The sequence below is a fragment of the Vombatus ursinus genome, unplaced genomic scaffold (genome assembly GCF_900497805.2).
Source record: "Vombatus ursinus unplaced genomic scaffold, bare-nosed wombat genome assembly UNPS02009205.1, whole genome shotgun sequence".
Classification (NCBI taxonomy): Eukaryota; Metazoa; Chordata; class Mammalia; order Diprotodontia; family Vombatidae; genus Vombatus; species Vombatus ursinus.
In genome coordinates, this window is record NW_020948983.1 from 75,904 (window position 1) to 92,518 (window position 16,615).

The following is a 16,615-nucleotide window of genomic DNA, read 5'->3' on the forward strand; positions in this document are numbered from 1 at the left end:
CGAGTAGTAGCTGCCCAGGTGGGAGGTAAAGTGGAGAATAAAAAGAGAATATTCAGTATAGCCTACAAGTGCTTCTATTAGGGGCAGTGTGGTGGTGCAGTGATAGAGCCCTAGGCCTAGAGTCAGAAAGACCTGAGTTCAAACCTAGCCTCAGGCATTTGCTAGCCTGGTGACCCTAAGCAAGTTCTCTGTTGGTCTCAGTTTCCTGAACTGTAAAATGGAGACAATGACAGTGTTTTGGATCAAGGTGTGTTGCAGTGTTATCTTGAAATAATTCACAGACTCAGACCACCTCCAACCCAAGCAAAGATATTTATTGAAGATTAGGCTCTCTCAGCAGGCTAGGCTCCTTAGAGGAGCTAGAAGCTTGGTAAAGCAAAAAAGGGATTTTTATAGAACAAATGATGCAATTATATAACAGATCATATGAATATACATTACAGAATATATGAATATTAAAATATAGGAGGGGGTCCTTACCTTGGTGGAACTGTGTGTGGTTATCTAGAATGAATACAGAAAAGCCCATGGGGAGTGGTGATATTAATCTATAATAATGATATTATAATAAGCCTCTCTACATCAAAAGTTCACCTAAAGGACAGTCTTTGCTATTATTGTGCAGGCATCTACTTAGGGAAAGCTCCTTCTGTGATTTGTGGTTAAGCATCCTATTGGTGCTGGTTTCTGATCGGCTGGCTATTGTGGTCCTATCTGAGACTAGATGGATGATGTAGTTAAGATCATGGGCACACCTGCTATTCTAGTGAGGCAGCAAGGCATATGAGGAAATTGGGATATTGGGTCTGGGGACAGTGGCTAGACTCCATCAATAGCACCTACCTCCCAGGATTGTTGTGAGGATCAAATGAGATGATATTTCTAAAGCACTTAGCACAGTGTCTGGCACATAGTAGGCTCTTACTAAATATTTGTTTCCTTCCCTTCTTACCACTGGCTACCACTGAGTGAACAAAGGGTGACTTTTGGTGATTCGTTTAAATTCATTGAACCTTAGCTTCCTAGTAGATAAAATTAGGGGAATTGACTAATGGTCTTTTCCTGCTCTAGATATATTATCATACAACCATATTTCCACCTGTTGGAATTCCTAGCTCTAGCAGAGGCCAGATCAGGAGCCACTTCCTATGTGAAACTTTTTCTGATCCCCCTCCCTCCAGTTGTTTGTATTCCCTCATTGGAATTAGTTTTCATGTATTTTTCATTTAGTTATATGTTTTCGTGTTGTCTTCCCACCATAGAATGGAACATCCTCAATGACAGAGACTGCTTTATTTTTTATCTTTATAGCTGGAGCACCTAGCACAGTGCTTAGCCCATAGTAGGTATCCAGTAAATGCTTGTTAAATTAAATTAGTCTTCAGTGTGTAATACAAACTTTTAGAACAGTTTTATCTTCAAGGTAGTTCTTTTTGCATGGGCAACCTTACTTACCCTTACCATCTGTGAGGTTTTGAATGTTTGACCTTCTGCAAAGTAGAAATCTTTCATTACACAAGGAAGGCTAGCATTTGAACCTTTCAACACATAAAATAGGTATTTATAGATAGACTCCAAATATGGACTTCGACTCAAAAAAAAATCCAACACAAAAAACCTGTTTATATTAAACCCCAATGGTTTTCTTTGTTGTGACATTTACTGCCCATTTAGATAAAAGACAGGAAAAGGTATTTGTAGAAGTAACATTTTCCTTTTCCTTTATAAGAGAATGATGTTAACTATTTATTCCTCAGTTTCACCGTCTCCAAGAGGAATGAGGCCCCTCCTACCTTTAACATTCCACTGTTCCTGTTGCAGTCAGTGGGTAGACACTACAGTAGCCCAAATTAGGTTTCTTCAGGACTGGATAGGGTGGAGCTGGCTACCATTTTAAAAATAAACTCTCTTAACTTATTTTTTTACACTCCTGTGCCTGTTTCCTTATTTCCTCTTTTAGGATTACTTGTAATTAGGTATGTGGATCAGCTTTCTGGAGAAAGTATGCTATATAAGTTTACTTGTTATCATTATAAGAATGTAATTATTTCCTTTGGAACTGGGATAGCATATCAGGGTTTAAAATTCCTGCTCTTGGAAAGAGGAGAATTCCATGTTCAGTGAGAGACTACAAATGTGAGGATTTAGGCATTGTACTTCCTGACCATTTGTATCTTTGTGTCTTCACTTATCATTAGTCCCACCATTTAAGACTCATCCTTGGCAAGACAACAAAAGGAAAAGTGGGGTCACCTCAGTGTGAGTCCTTCAGCACCAAAACATGGGGGTAAAGGCTGATCTCAACCTTCCTCTTGCGGGTCATATGGAGGTTTCAGCCAGGCCACCATGTAGCAATCTCCTTGTCCTTTGCATTGTGGTAACCCAAACTTGCCTGTTGTTCCAATCATATTTTAAATATCACAGCATACTCCATTCCTAGTTGGAGCTGAATAAGGGTAAACATCAGGCATAAGGGAAGTTTGCAGGATATTTCTGAGTTCTGGAATTGAGTGAGCTTGGCATAGTAAATAAAATGCTGGCCTTAAAGTTAGGCAGACTTGAATTCAAAGCCTGCCTCAGCTTCTTAGTAGCACTGGAACTATAGGCAAGTCACTTAACCTTTCTCAGCCTCAGTTTCTTTATCTATAAAATGAGAATAAAATATAAAATAGTCACACCTATCTCACAAGGATGTGGTAAGCCTCAAGGAGATAATGTATGTAGAGTGCTATATGTTAGCTATTATTAAAACTCTTCATATACTTTTCCCTACCCTAACCCCACAACCAATGCCTATGGTGGCATGAGATGAGGGAAAGAATGGTGTCTGTGTATATTTTAATTTCCTCAATTAAAAATCATGTCTTTTGGGGTTTGCTCTTTATCTTCCAGCTCTAACAACTCCTTTTCCTATATCTCTATAGTAAAAAATAACATGCAACCCTTGGGAAGAGTACTTTGAAATATAGTAAGCAAACATGACTTTTTAAGTGAGAAAAACATAGAGAAGAATGGGAAATAGTGGCTGAAGGAAGATTTTGGGTTAGGGAAATTCAATTCAATAAACATTTATTGTTGTTCAGTTGTGTCCGACTCTTTATGACCCCATTTGGGATTTCCCTGGCAAAGATACTGGAGTGGTCTGCCATTTCCTTCTTTAGCTTATTTTACAGATGAGGAAACTGAGACAAACAGGGTTAAGTGACTTGCCCAGGGTCATACACTAATAAGTGTCTGAAGCCAAATTTGAACTTCAGAAGATGAATCTTCCTGATTCTAGGCCCAGCCCTCTTATCCACTGTGCCACCTAGCTGCCCTTAAGTATCCACTAAGTTCCAGGCACTGTGCTAAGTGCTGGGGATACAATTAAGGAGCAGGTCAGTTCCTTCAAGGAATTTACAATCTAGTGGTGGGAGACAACAATAAGAGGAGTCAGGAAAGGGGGTATCTCATGTGGAGGCATCTTGTTTGGTGGAATTGAAACCAGGCAGGACAGCAGATGCAGAATAAAGTGACCCAAAGTCCAATTTCTGCCCTTTATAAAGGAAGGCATTTGGAGGCATCTGGTACTCCACCCTCCAGCCTTCCAATCAGAGGGGAGAGGAGGCTGAGGGAGGTGGGGTCAATCAAGGCCTGAGTTAGCAACATGGTGGTAAGTTTAGAAGCAATGAAGTTCATCCTGGGAGGGGCATCTTGTCTGGATGAGTTGAAACCCGGCAGGACGGCAGATGCATAGTTGAGTGAAAATAAAAGAACAATAACAACAATAAAAGAAACCCCAACAACAAAGAATAGGGAAATAAAAAAATTTAAAAAGAGTGTATTGTAGTTAGTTGTCTCATTTCCCCCAGTCAAAAGGAAGCAACTTGAGGGCAGGGACCATTTCTTGTTCATTTTTGAATCTTCTCTTCCTCCTCACCCCACCAGCACCTAATGCTACACTTAATAAATTCAGTTGAAAGAATGGAATGAGGGGAGGGTGTGGTCCAGAAAAGCAGATATAGAGGAAAGTTTTCCCTAGTAAGAATGAATCAGTGAAAAATTCAGATGAGGGGGTAGGGGAGAAGGCAGGGAGAGAGAACAGCTTAGAGAGATAGCAATTAGTGTAACTAAAAATAAATGACAATTTAGAGGCAAAGACAAATAGACAAAGAAGGGGGTAAGAAATGGCAGAAAAGCAAATCCCTCATGAAACAAACAAACAAAAAAACCTCAAGCAAATGGAAGAGAAAAGAAAGAAGGGAAAAAGGATGAATGAAGATAAAACAGGCCTATAAGCATTGACAGTTATTTAGATTATTATGAGATAAGGGCCACTGTTTAAAGACTCCACCAATATTAATACTATAAAGAAGGAAAAATCTACTGGAGAAGTCCCACATAGCCAGTTCTTGGGAAAGAGAAGAGCAGTTAATTTGGAATGTTCCTAATGAAATCCCTTGGCAGGATACTTAGGTTTGGGTACTTTCTTTGGGTACTTGGGAATTTGGGAACTACCAAATTCCAATGGAATTTCCTACAGCTCAACTTTCAAAATAATTTAAAAATGGGTCCCAAATATTTGAAATCCCTCCCCCTTTTCCCAAATCACAGGCATACTTTGCATGACATTAACCCCCAGCAGTGTTCTTTTCCAATAACATCATTAATAAAGTATAACCAAATCCTCCTATCATCACATTCCTCAGGTATCATCATTGAGACAACTGTCCATTAACATAATTTTGCCTAGCATTATGATTCTCTCCCATAGACAGTTAATGACAATAGGCATGGTATTCCTATAAAAATAAGACCAGAGAAAATTAGCAGTAAACAAGATAAATTTGCATCTCTTTTTCTTTTCAGATGGTGGGGGTGGGGGAGGGAGGGTTGATAAAAGGGCCGAGAGGGAGAGGGAGAGGGAAAGGGAGAGGCTGAGGGTAGCAAAAAAAAAAACAAAACAAAACAAAACAGAGGGCCATTGAGACATCTTTTTTAAAATGAAGAAAAGAACAGAGAGAAAGCTACAGGTTGATCTTATGCTATTTAAAAAGAAAATGCAAGTTTTATATAAGAGAACTGCAGTTTCATGTGGAATCACTTTTTCTGTTATACACAAACACACACACATTCTCTTTGTTGTTTATTAAGTTTAGAATAAAAGAAAAAAGTTTAAAAGATGAATTTGTATTTGAGAGGCAATATGGTACAATAGGGGGCAGCTAGGTGGTGCAGTGGATAGAGTGCCAGGCCTGGAGTCAAGACTCAACTTCCCAAGTTCAAATCTGGCCTCAGATACTTAACAGCTGTGTGACCCTGGGTAAATCATTTAACTCTGTTTGCCTGTTTCCTCATTTGTAAAATAAGCTGGAAAAGGAAATGGCAAACCACTCCAGTAGGAAATGAATGAACAACAATGGCGCAATAGTAAGACTAAAGTACCTGAGATCAGGAAAATTGGATCCTAACTAATCCCAGCTCCAAGACTTATTAGCTGGGTGACCATGGGCATGACACTTAACCTCTTTGGGCCTCAGTTTTCCCATCTAAAAAATGGTGTTAATAATAACTGACATGTATTAGTGCTTTTCCCCATCTGGAAAATGGAGTTAATAATGGCTGACATGTATGTATAGTGTGTTAAGGTTTACAAAGCACTTTATGTACCTGATCTCATTTGATAATAAAATTTGCACTGTTGCCTCTACAAGGCTCTGTATTGAGGAAAGTACATTCCAAGTGACTTATTATAAATAAGATATATGGTCATTAGCACTGTCTAATTTAATTACAGCTCTTTAACAAACATATTAATGACAGCAGCCTTTACTTTTTCCTCCTTCTCTCCTATCCCCAAAACTCTAAATGTTTAAACAAACCTTTTGGAGAAATCTTTGGATCTTAATCCTAGAAAAAAAAAAAGTACTTCCAGCATTCCTACATCAGCTGTTCAATTTCTTGCTCACCCACACCAGCCCTGCAGAGTAATTGATGTCAGGGTTGTGACTTAGCGTCCTCCTGAAATTCTGACATGGAGAGATAAAACCAAAGACCAGTGTGTCTCATGGTTGTTAAAAATAGCCACGGGAGAGAGGAAATAGGGACTGTGGCTGCCTGGTCCAGCATCAAGCTTGTTGAGGCACTAAAAAAGCGAATTTATTCACAGTTCTCAGTAGAAGCAGCAGCGGCGGCAACAGCATCTGTCCTGCCTCCTCACCCCTTTTAGGAACATTTTAGCTAAAAAGCCACAAACATCAAGTTAATATATATCAATGTGAGTTAGGTGTTCCCGTGTTTTTTCAAGGGTGTAAACAAGCAAAAATTTGATCCTGAACATTTAATAGTTCAAAGACATATGGCCTTAGAATTTAAGCACTTAGAAAGGGAGAGAATAAGCATTTATGTAGCGCCTACTATATGTCAAAGGCTACTAATTGTGTGTGTGTGTGCGCGCGCGCCCGCGCGCGCATGTGAGTGTGAGCACATTTAAGTTTGTTCGTGCTGTGGTTTTTTGTTTTGTCTAACAAATATTATTTTATTTGATTCTCACAACAATCTTCCATGGTAGGTAGGCAGTTAGAGGTTAAGTGGTGTGCACAGGGTCACACAGCTAGTAAACATGAGGCTGGATTTGAACTCAGGTATTACTGATTTCAGACCCAGCACTCTATCCACTGTGCCACTAGCTTCCTCCTAGTGGGATGCATATTCTTCTGTACAGCTTCTTATATTCTGTGGAAGCAAAATACTCTTAAGGTATCATTCCTTAGCTCAAAAGAATTTAATAGCTCCCCTTTAACTACTGAGCAAATTCTAAACACTGTATGCTGCATTTATGGCCCTTTACAACCTGGCCCTAATTTGGTACAGGTTATAGAGATCTGGACTTGGAGTCAGGAAAACCTGGATTTAAATCCTGCCTCAGATACACTAGCTATGACCCTGGGCAAGTCACTTAGCCTCTCTGTGTCTCAGTTTTCTCTTCTATAAAATGGGTGGGGAGGTCAGACTAGCTGGCCTCTAAAGTCCCTTCTGACTCTAAATCTATGATGCTATGCCCTCTCTAAACCTCTCACAGTACATACCAGACAAACTTACTATCACCTGGGCACGTGGCTTGTGGCCATTCCAAGTGCTACTCCTTCTGCTGGAATTGTCCTATTCCCTCGACTTCCCCTGCCCTCTCAATCCACTCTGTCCAACCACTCCTTATCTTTCAAGGCCAGGTTCAGATGCAAACTCTTTTATGAAGTCTTCCTTGACATACTACCTCTTAACCTACAAGTTAAATATGATGTCTCCCTTCTCTAATTACCAAAACACTTTGCACTATTTGAATTGAATGGCATTATTGTTATTATTATTAGATTGTAAGCTCCTGAGAGCAGGGACTGTTATTTATTTTGTACAGTGTTTAACATATAATGGATGTTTAGTAAACATTTGTTAATTGAATGGATACACTATCACTTAAAAACAATATGCACAATATAGAGACCGGTCCTGTGATTTCATTGGTATAGGGAAATCCAGGGTAAGGAAACTTTCTCTACTCATACAGATCTGCACTCTTCCTATAACTTAAAAGTTTTTAGAGAGTTGTCCAGAGCACTGAGAAATTAAATGAATTGCTTACAGTCATAGAGCCAGTATATATCAAAGGTGGGACCTGAATGGAGGTCTTCCTCTCTATGAGACACCAGCTTGACATTGTGGATATAAAAGGTATACTATATAAAAGGTGTTCATAATTACAATCGGGTCTATCCAAGGCATAAGGTGAAGAAGGTAGGAATACTGCATAAAAATTTGACATAAGAACAAAAGTCTAATAAAAACAAGATACTTTAAAAAAAACATTATGTAAAATAGGGTAAGGAGCAGTGGATAAGAAGCCGGGACACCTGGGTTGTCTGTTATCAAACTCCTGCAACTGCAGTGTCATTGTCTTTGAAGAGCTTTGTGATACACTAAATGAGTCTTTTAACCTCCCTGGGCCACAGCACCTTCATCTGTGAAATGGGGATCATGCTAACTGTTCTTTTCTCACAGGGTTGCTGTGAGGAGCTGATGAAAGGAACATTCAATGCTTTGCAAATTCCCCAGTTCTACAGGAATCTAAAGTTACTGCTTCTCAAGTCTTGCCTCTAGTTATGGAGTGGAGAGTAGGGAGGAAGAAGAGAGGAGAGAGGTGGAAAAAGAAAATGAAAATACTGTGTCCGAGAACAAGAACTTTTGAGTTGATCTAATTGAGTGATCAATTAGAGAGCCAGCACACTAATCAGGAAGACCCAGGCTCATCTCTCATCTTGGACACATATTGGTACTTCCAGCCAGACAAGTTACTGAACCTTTCAGTGCCTCCAGGCAAAACTCCTTATGCTTCCAATAAATAAAAATTGATTCAGTTCTTATTATGTAAAAGGCACTGTGCTAAACACTGGAGACACAAAGATAGAACGTACTTAATGATTTGCAAGGCAAGTTACCAAAATAGTCTCATTGATTCTCTCTAGTTCCATTTTACAGATGGAGAAATTGAGGCTAAGTGATTTGCCAAGGGTCACACAGTTAGAAATCGTGTGAGGTAGGTTTTGAACTCACATTTTCTGCACTCCAAGTCTGGGATTCTATCCAATATGCCTTGCTGAGCAGCTGCCCTCTTCATTGGTAGAGGGAGTTTCTTAGCCAGGAGGTCAATAAACAGATCCCAGTCAAAAAAACAAAAACAAACAAACAAACAACAACAACAACAAAAACAAATGGAGTAAGGGGTCAAAGAGAAGAGAGTATTTACAACAGATTCTAATGAACACTACCAAAATGGTAAGACCCATAACATTTTTGATCTGGAAGAGATCTTGAAGATCATCTTGTCCAATTCTCTCATTTTATGGAGAAAACCAAATTTCCCTCGCCCCACATCCCCACCCCAAGTCAAAGTATACCCCGGAGGTCTCAGATCGGTTCATAGTTGTGTTGAGACTGGAACTCACATGTCTTAGTTTTATCAGTTCATCAGTCTGATTATAACTACTTCAAATAAGGTGCCTTCCTAATTTTTATTCTTCTATACAAAACCTGGGGTTTTAAATAGGGCAGAAGCTCCTAATCTCGGACCAATCGGAACAGAAGGGGACTCACAGGTGTCAAGACTTCACAGCTGTCCTCACCCATCCCTCCTTAGGACACCCTCGGGGAGACTGAAGGAGGAGCGGGAGAATGGTACTCTACTCAAGTGTAGCTTGGCAGCAGCAGCAGCTCCAAGCTCAACATCTGGAGCTCTGTTTCCTTCAGTGCCCACACCCTTCTCAAGCTCCCTCTCCTCCCTTTCTCTCTTCCTTCCGTTAGCCCTTCTTTCTTCGGTGCACCTTGCCCTGGATCCAGCGCCGCACGGGTGGGCAGCAGTGCATCCAGGCGAGGGTGCTGGTGGGAGGGGAGGTTAAGTTTCCATCTGCTACTACCATCCTCACATTTCGGAGGAGTGCGGAGGAGAAAAGAGGAGCGCGGGAAAAGCCAGGGGCGGGGGCAAGGGGGGCGAGGGAGCCCGGGAAGGGCCCCCGCGCGCACAGCGCGTAGTGGGCCGTCCGCGCACTGAGCGCGCCACGCGGCGCCTCCAGAGGTGGGGGCCTCGTACTGGGGCTGGGGCGCCGCACGCTCCACCTCCTCCTGCTCTTCCCCAGCTCGCGCGGCTGCAACTGCTGCCTCGGCTCCCTGCAGCCCCGGGTCTCGCCTCGGCAGCTGGAGATGTTTAACCGGGCAGTAAGCAGGCTCAGCAGAAAGCGGCCGCCTTCAGGTAAATGAGCGCTCCCGGAGCCCTCCAGCGCATAGGAGACGGGGGTGTGGAGGGGAAAGGGAGAGGAGTGCCTGAGGCTGGCAGGCGGATCTCGGACTTGCTGGGAGCCAGCTTCGGAGCCGCGAAGTTGGAACGGGGTGAGCTGCTTAGCGCCTGGAGGGGACAGCAGTGTGTGTTTTTGGGTGGTGCCTATGGGAACGATTGCCCAAGTTTGACAGGAGAGGGAACAGCTCTCCAGCTGGTGCTTGCAAAGCACCTTCCATCACTCAGACCTCTGACCCCAGGCGGGGTGGCTGGCACGGTCGTGTCCCTCCTTTCGCGTTTCCATCTAAACCTTCCTGTACTAAGGGGCTGCGTCCAGCCCCCTCAGATCTGGCTGAAAATGATTTTCTCCTCCCCCTCCATTCTGCTTCCTCTCCTTTCCTCCCTCCCTTCTCAGGGACCACAGCTTCAAAACTCTAAAAGCAATAGCCCTTCTCTCTTTTCGAGTCCCGTTGAGGCGGGAGCTGTTTTAAGATGAGCTCGGAGAGAAGACTCTGAACAGGAAGTTTGGCTGAAAGAGGAAGAGTAGCACTTTTCTTTTTACTGAATGTCTGGGAAGAAACTACACACACGCATACACAGACAAGCCCTTAAGCACGTTGGAAGTTAGAATCGAAAAAGCAGAAGTAGGTGAAGATTTCTCTTGGATCCTTTTCGATGGGGGAGGGAGGAATGAGGTTAGGCGCTGCTTAGACAGGGATCTCATCCCCAGCTTTCCATCCTGAGTTCTTGTGTCTTTGTTGGGGGGGTGGGGGGGGGAGAGAGAGAGAGACACAGAGAGAGAGAGAGAGAGAGAGAGAGAGAGAGAGAGAGGAACCTCGTTCCAAAGAGATCAGACAACAGCCCAAATCTTCACTTTTGCTATGCATGAAGTAAACAGAGTGTCAATACTGCGGATATAGTGAGATTGAATCTGAATTTTCAGGGAATGACATGATGACAAAGGATAGGTTCACTTTAAGCTCTTCACTTTTGCCAGATTCCACCAACAGCTTGACCCTATGCGGACTGTCGAAAGGCTATGGAGTGCCTGAAGTTTCAGGCTTGGACTTGGGTTTCATATTCCTCATTTACTTTACTAGGGTAATGCATTTTAAAATTTAGGAACTTAACCAAATTTTCCCTATTCTTCTCATCCTATTCCACTCCCCCCCCCCCCGCAGAACCTAATGAGTATTAAATTCTGAATGTTTTATTATTCCAGATTCCCTGCCTATCTTCAAATCTCACATGTATTTATATAGTTGTCATCCCTGTTTATATTGTATCCTTTGCTCTGCTTTTTTCTCTTTACTGTTTCTAGGGTAGCTGGGTGGTACAATGGATAGAGTGCCAGGCCTGGAGTGGGGGAGACCTGAATTCAAATTTAGCCTCAGACACTTAACTAGCTGTGTGACCCTGAGCAAGTCACTTAACTAGGTTTGCCTCAGTTTCCTCATCTGTAAATGAGCTGGAGAAGGAAATGACAAACCCCTCCAGTATCTTTGCCAAGAAAACCCCAAATGGGGTCATGAAGAGTGGAACATGACTGAAATGACCAAATAACAAAAACAACAAAATATTTCCACATGGCTAGATTTGGAGTTAGAAGAACTTGGTACAAATCCCAACTCTACTCTTGATACCTGTATGACCTTGGGCAGGTGACCCAATTAATCTCTGTAGGCCTTGATTTTCTCATATGTAAATGACAAGGTTGGACTAGATGATCTCTGTGGTTCCTTCTAGCTATAAATCCATTAGTCTGTGATTTAGTCTTTATGCTTGTCATTTTGAGGAGCTCATGTGTATTATTGTGTTATTGTACCTTGGTTTACTCAGCTGTTCCCCTATTGAAGAACATTTAGGTTGTTTTTAATTTTTCACTCTTCTAAACACCACTTCTGTGCACATTGTACAAATTACTTCTTTTTTTCTGTTGGATTATTCTCTTGCAGAATATTTCCAAAAAATTGCTAGGGCAAAAAGTATGAACAGTTGCCTACCTTTTTTTTTCTTTTGTTACATATTAGCAGATTGCTTTCTGGAAAGAATGTACCAACTTAGAGCCCCCCACCTAACCCCTTCTCATTAACCACCCTCTTCCTCCTCCAAGCAATATGCCTATCAGTGTATCTGTTTGGGTGCAACATTAGTTAAGCTTTAAAAAATGTTCAAGTCATCCATAGTGAGACTCATAGCATTTATAGTGTCATCTAGTGATGTCATACAGTGATAGATGCCTAGACTAGTTTTTGTGGTACCATGCTTGATTACCTAATACTTAGATTGAGATCTTGAGACTTAAAATTTTGCAATCTAGCATGAAAGAACATGAGACCCATTGACTAGCATTGTAATTATCAGTGTAGGGAGCAAAGTAAAGATGAACAAGAGGGTTCAAAATCATGATTTCTGAATTCCAATTCTAGCATTCTATGATCCAAGGATGAATGGATAAGAAATGGGAGTACGTGTTTTTTAAATGTTCTCCAAAACCCTAAATCTGCCATACATATTATATTATTATATTTTAAGACTCTGATGGTCAAGCCAGTGTATTGAAAAGTTGATGGGAGGAAGTAGCTTTAAACTGATGCTTATGTTTTTGTAGTTTTCTATTCAGTGTTCATAAACTATCTTTATTTGTTTTTTTTTAGGGAGGGGCTAGGCAATGAGGTTAAGTGACTCACCCAGGGTCACACAGCTAGTAAGTGTTATGTGTCTGAGGCCAGATTTGAACTCAGGTCCTCTTGACTCCAGGGATGGTGCTCTATCCACAGTGCCACCTAGCTGCCTCTATGATTATCTTTAAATAAACATTACTGGAGCCTTTTGTTTTTATATCACATATATTTCTGAATATATGTCTTTTACCCTTGTCCTCCCCCCTCTCCCCACTCCTTGTCAAGAGTCTTTTCTTGGAACGAAGAAAAAGTAAGGCAAACCAACTTAGATTTACCACATCTGACAGTGTATGCCACATTCCACACCTGAAGTCCTTCGCCTCTCAACTGAAAAGAAAGATCCATTTCCTTATTTCCATTCCTGGGGCCAAGATTCATCATTTACTTAGCATTTGACTTAATTTCAATGTTTTATTTGTATTATTGCAGTCATTGTTTATGTTGTTCTCTAGCCTCTGCTTACTTTACTCTGCATATCCGTTTATATAAACTTTCCCATATTTCTCTGAATTCCTCATGTTTCTTATGGTACTATGATATTCCATTTTATTCATAATGAATGAAAAAGAATTCTCATTCATTTGTCCAGTGATTCCCACATCAGTGAATACTGTTTCCAATTTTTGCTACTACAATAAGTGCTGCTATGAATGTTTTTGTTTAAATGAGACTTTTCTTTTTGTCTTTGACCTGCTTGATGTACGTCCCTATCCCAGTAGTGGAATCTATGGGTCAAGGTAGACATGAAGAGTTTAGAGATTTTTCTCACACAATTCCAAATTGTCTTCTAGAATGGTTGGGCTAGTTCAGTTCCATAACAGTAGATACCTGTTGTCTCAAAATCTTTCCGGCATTGACTATTTCTATCTTTTGTTATCTTTGTCAGCTTAGTGGGTGTGAGATGAAACCTCAGAGTTGTTTTAATTTGTATCTCCCTTGATTTTATTGATTTGGAACAATTTTTCATATGATTATTTATAGTTTGCAATTCTTTTGAATATTGTTCATAGACTTTCACTACTTTTTTGTTGGACAATGGCTTTTGTTCTTTCAGATTTGTATTAATGCTCTATATATCTTGTATTTCTGACTTTTATCAGAGATGTTTGATGCAAAGATTTTTCCCATTTGACAATTCCCCTTCCTAATCTAACAGTGTTGATTTGGTTCATGCAAAGGCTTTAAAATTTTTTGTAGTTGAAATGATCTATTTTCTCTTATCACCTTCATCCCTTGTTTTAAGAATGAAAGGAGGTCACTTTGATAGCTTTTTTTTTTTGATGTAGGTATGCTCTACTTTTTCTCCTTAGTCAGGCTTTAATAATTCACCTCTTTTCCTCCCCTTTTCCCTAAAAAGACCTTCATTATTTTGGATAACTCTGGGGCTTCTCCCTAACCCACTGACCTAAAGAAATGTGAACAATGAGTTCTTCCCATAGAGAAGCAATTGAAAGAACACTGGATAGTTTAGGAGCCTGAAGATTTGAATTCTGTTCCTGGCTCTTTGACCTATTAGCTGAATGACCTTAAACAAGTCATTTTACTTCTTGTAAATGGGTGGTTAGACACTCAGATTTCTAAGGCCTCTCTAATTCTAATGATTAATGACTGTGTTTGAGTATATAGTAGTGAGTATATAGTAGGATTCCCAACTCCTCCCAGGCTCTCAGACTTTTCCCTGAGGCCTGTTAAAGATTATCTCATTAAGCACTTTGAAACATTTTTAGATTTATTACCTGGTTGAGTTCTTATTTAAAGATGATAGTGTATGCAGTCATTTAATTTAATATCTTTGTTGTAACAACCCAGCAGAAGGGCAGCCTGTGTGAGGGTGGAAGCTTTCCCTGCAGAATGTTTCACGCGGCATGTTTGCTGACTTTTAAAATAAAGCTGGGTCTGTCTCATGGAATTTATCCAATAACAGACAGGCCAGAGTGGGGCCTGGGGGAGATCTCACATTATGGGATGCTTTTGCCTTGCCTAACTTAAGAAAAATTCACACAGGTTAATAGGATTGCTTTTGTTTCTTTACCTTTTATTGATGAGGTTTTTTTTTAAACATCATGATAACTTCCCAAAAGGCCTTTTTCCCAATAGGATCATAGATTTAGAGCCAGATGGATCTTAGAGGTCATCTAGGTGAATCCCCTGATTTTTCAGCTTCAGAAACAGGTCATAGAGATCAGGTCACTTAACTAAGGTTACACTGGTAGTAAGTGAAAGAATGAGCATTAAAACTAGGTCTTCTGACTCAAATAAAGCATACTTTTCACTATATCAAGCTGCCTCCCAACAATACCCTTCCTTATTTAGTAACAGAACCAGAACAAAATACTAATAAAGCAGCAAGCAAAACCAACCTGTTACAGTGACTGTAACTGACTCTATATATAGCATTCTATATCCACAGATTTACTACTTCTCTAACCAGAAGAAGCAAACATATTCGCATGAAAGCCCTCTGGAAACAACCTTTGTATTTGATCTTTATTCTGTTGTCTTTTAAAATTGCCATAATCTACTCTGTTGGAGTCATTGCATTTATTATTCTCCAAATTCAGCTTTCTTTGCTCTATATCAGTTCATATAACTGTTTCCATGTTTCTTGGAATTCTTTTTCTTTGTCATTCCTTACAGCTCAAGAAGACTCCAGAACATTCAAGTACAGCGATTAGTTAAGCCATTCCCAACTCAGTGGACATCTGCTTTGCTTCCACAAACAGTAATGCCATGATATCCACATGGGGACTTTCTCTTGTTGACTTTGGGGGTAAATGCCCAATAGAGGGATCAGAGCATATGGAAGTTTCGTAACTTTTTTCACATAATCCCATATTGTTTTCTAGAATTATTGAACTAATTGAGGGCTTCACCAACTGTGTGTCCATCTTTTCACAAGTCCTTCAACATTGTCTATTTGTCTTATTATTTTTGTGAATCCAATGGGTATGAAGCGATCCATGAGAATTACTTTAATTGGTATTTCTCTTATTAATCATTTGTAGTACTGTTTTCATGTGATTGTTTTCATTTTAAATTCTGAAAACTCTTTGCATATATCCTTTGACTAGTTATCAATTGGGGAACAACTTGTTGTCTTATATACACGTGAGCCAGTTCTCTATAGACTTTAGATATCAGACTTTTGTCAGAGCTGCTTCAGATCATAGGATCATAGATTTAAAGTTGAAAGAGACTTTAAAGGGTATCAAGTTCAACCCCTTTTGAAATGAGGAAGTTAAGCCAAGAAAGGTTATAAGACTTACCCAAGGTCATATAGCTAATACTTGTCTGAAGCAGACTTTAGACCCTTACCTTCCCAATTCCAAGGCCAGCGCTCTATTCACTTTACCATGTTGCTTGATATAATTTACCATATTTGCTTGATGTAATTCTCCTCCCCCCAACATTCTATAATTTTTATTATTCTACATTGATTTTACTTGAAGAGAATTTTTAGAATTTTTAAAAATGGAAATGATCCATTTATCTTTTGTGATTTCAACCTCTTATCTGGTTATAAATTCTCCTAACCTTGGCTGCAAAAGATACACTCTTTCATTTTACTCTAAATATTTTTTAAATGATATTATCATTTATATTTAGATTATTTATCCATTTGGAGTTTATTGTGCTATATAGTATATACTATATAGTATAGCTATATAGTATAGTGCTGTTCTAAGTCTATTTTATGCCAAACCACTTCCCATTTTCCACAATAGGTTTTACAAATAAATTTTTATGAATGTCATTTGTTTTTATGTAGTCTAGATTTCTACTATATCTGTCCCCCTCCCCTTTCCCAATCACTCCATAGAAGAAATAATTCTAAAAAAGAAAAAAGAAGATAAAAATGAGTAAAACAGATCAATATATTTTAAAAAATTGACAATATATACAGTGTTCCACAACACAGCCTCCTTACCTCTGTAAAGGTGTTAGGGGAAGTGTTTTTTTTTTTTATTAATTGCTTTGTGGTTCTTTCCATTTTCATTATTATAGCCATCATGTATATTGTTTTCTTGGCTCTGCTTATGTCACTTGCTTTAGTTCAATTAAGTCTATCTGTGTTTTTCTTTAATCATATTGTTCATGTTTAGCATAGCATGTCTCTCATTGTAGGTAC

General features: G+C 39.8%; 1 protein-coding gene across 1 annotated transcript in view; it reads left to right on the forward strand.

The window, feature by feature from the left end:
* The first annotated feature begins 9,656 nt into the window (after window positions 1–9,656).
* The window catches only part of RGS10 (regulator of G protein signaling 10), a 70,802-nt gene continuing 63,843 nt past the window's right edge, over window positions 9,657–16,615 (forward strand). Inside the window, exon 1 of the mRNA XM_027851852.1 lies at window positions 9,657–9,778. Within this exon, the coding sequence (XP_027707653.1) occupies window positions 9,730–9,778 (49 nt within the window). The 5' untranslated portion in view covers window positions 9,657–9,729. The remainder of the gene's footprint in view (window positions 9,779–16,615) is intronic.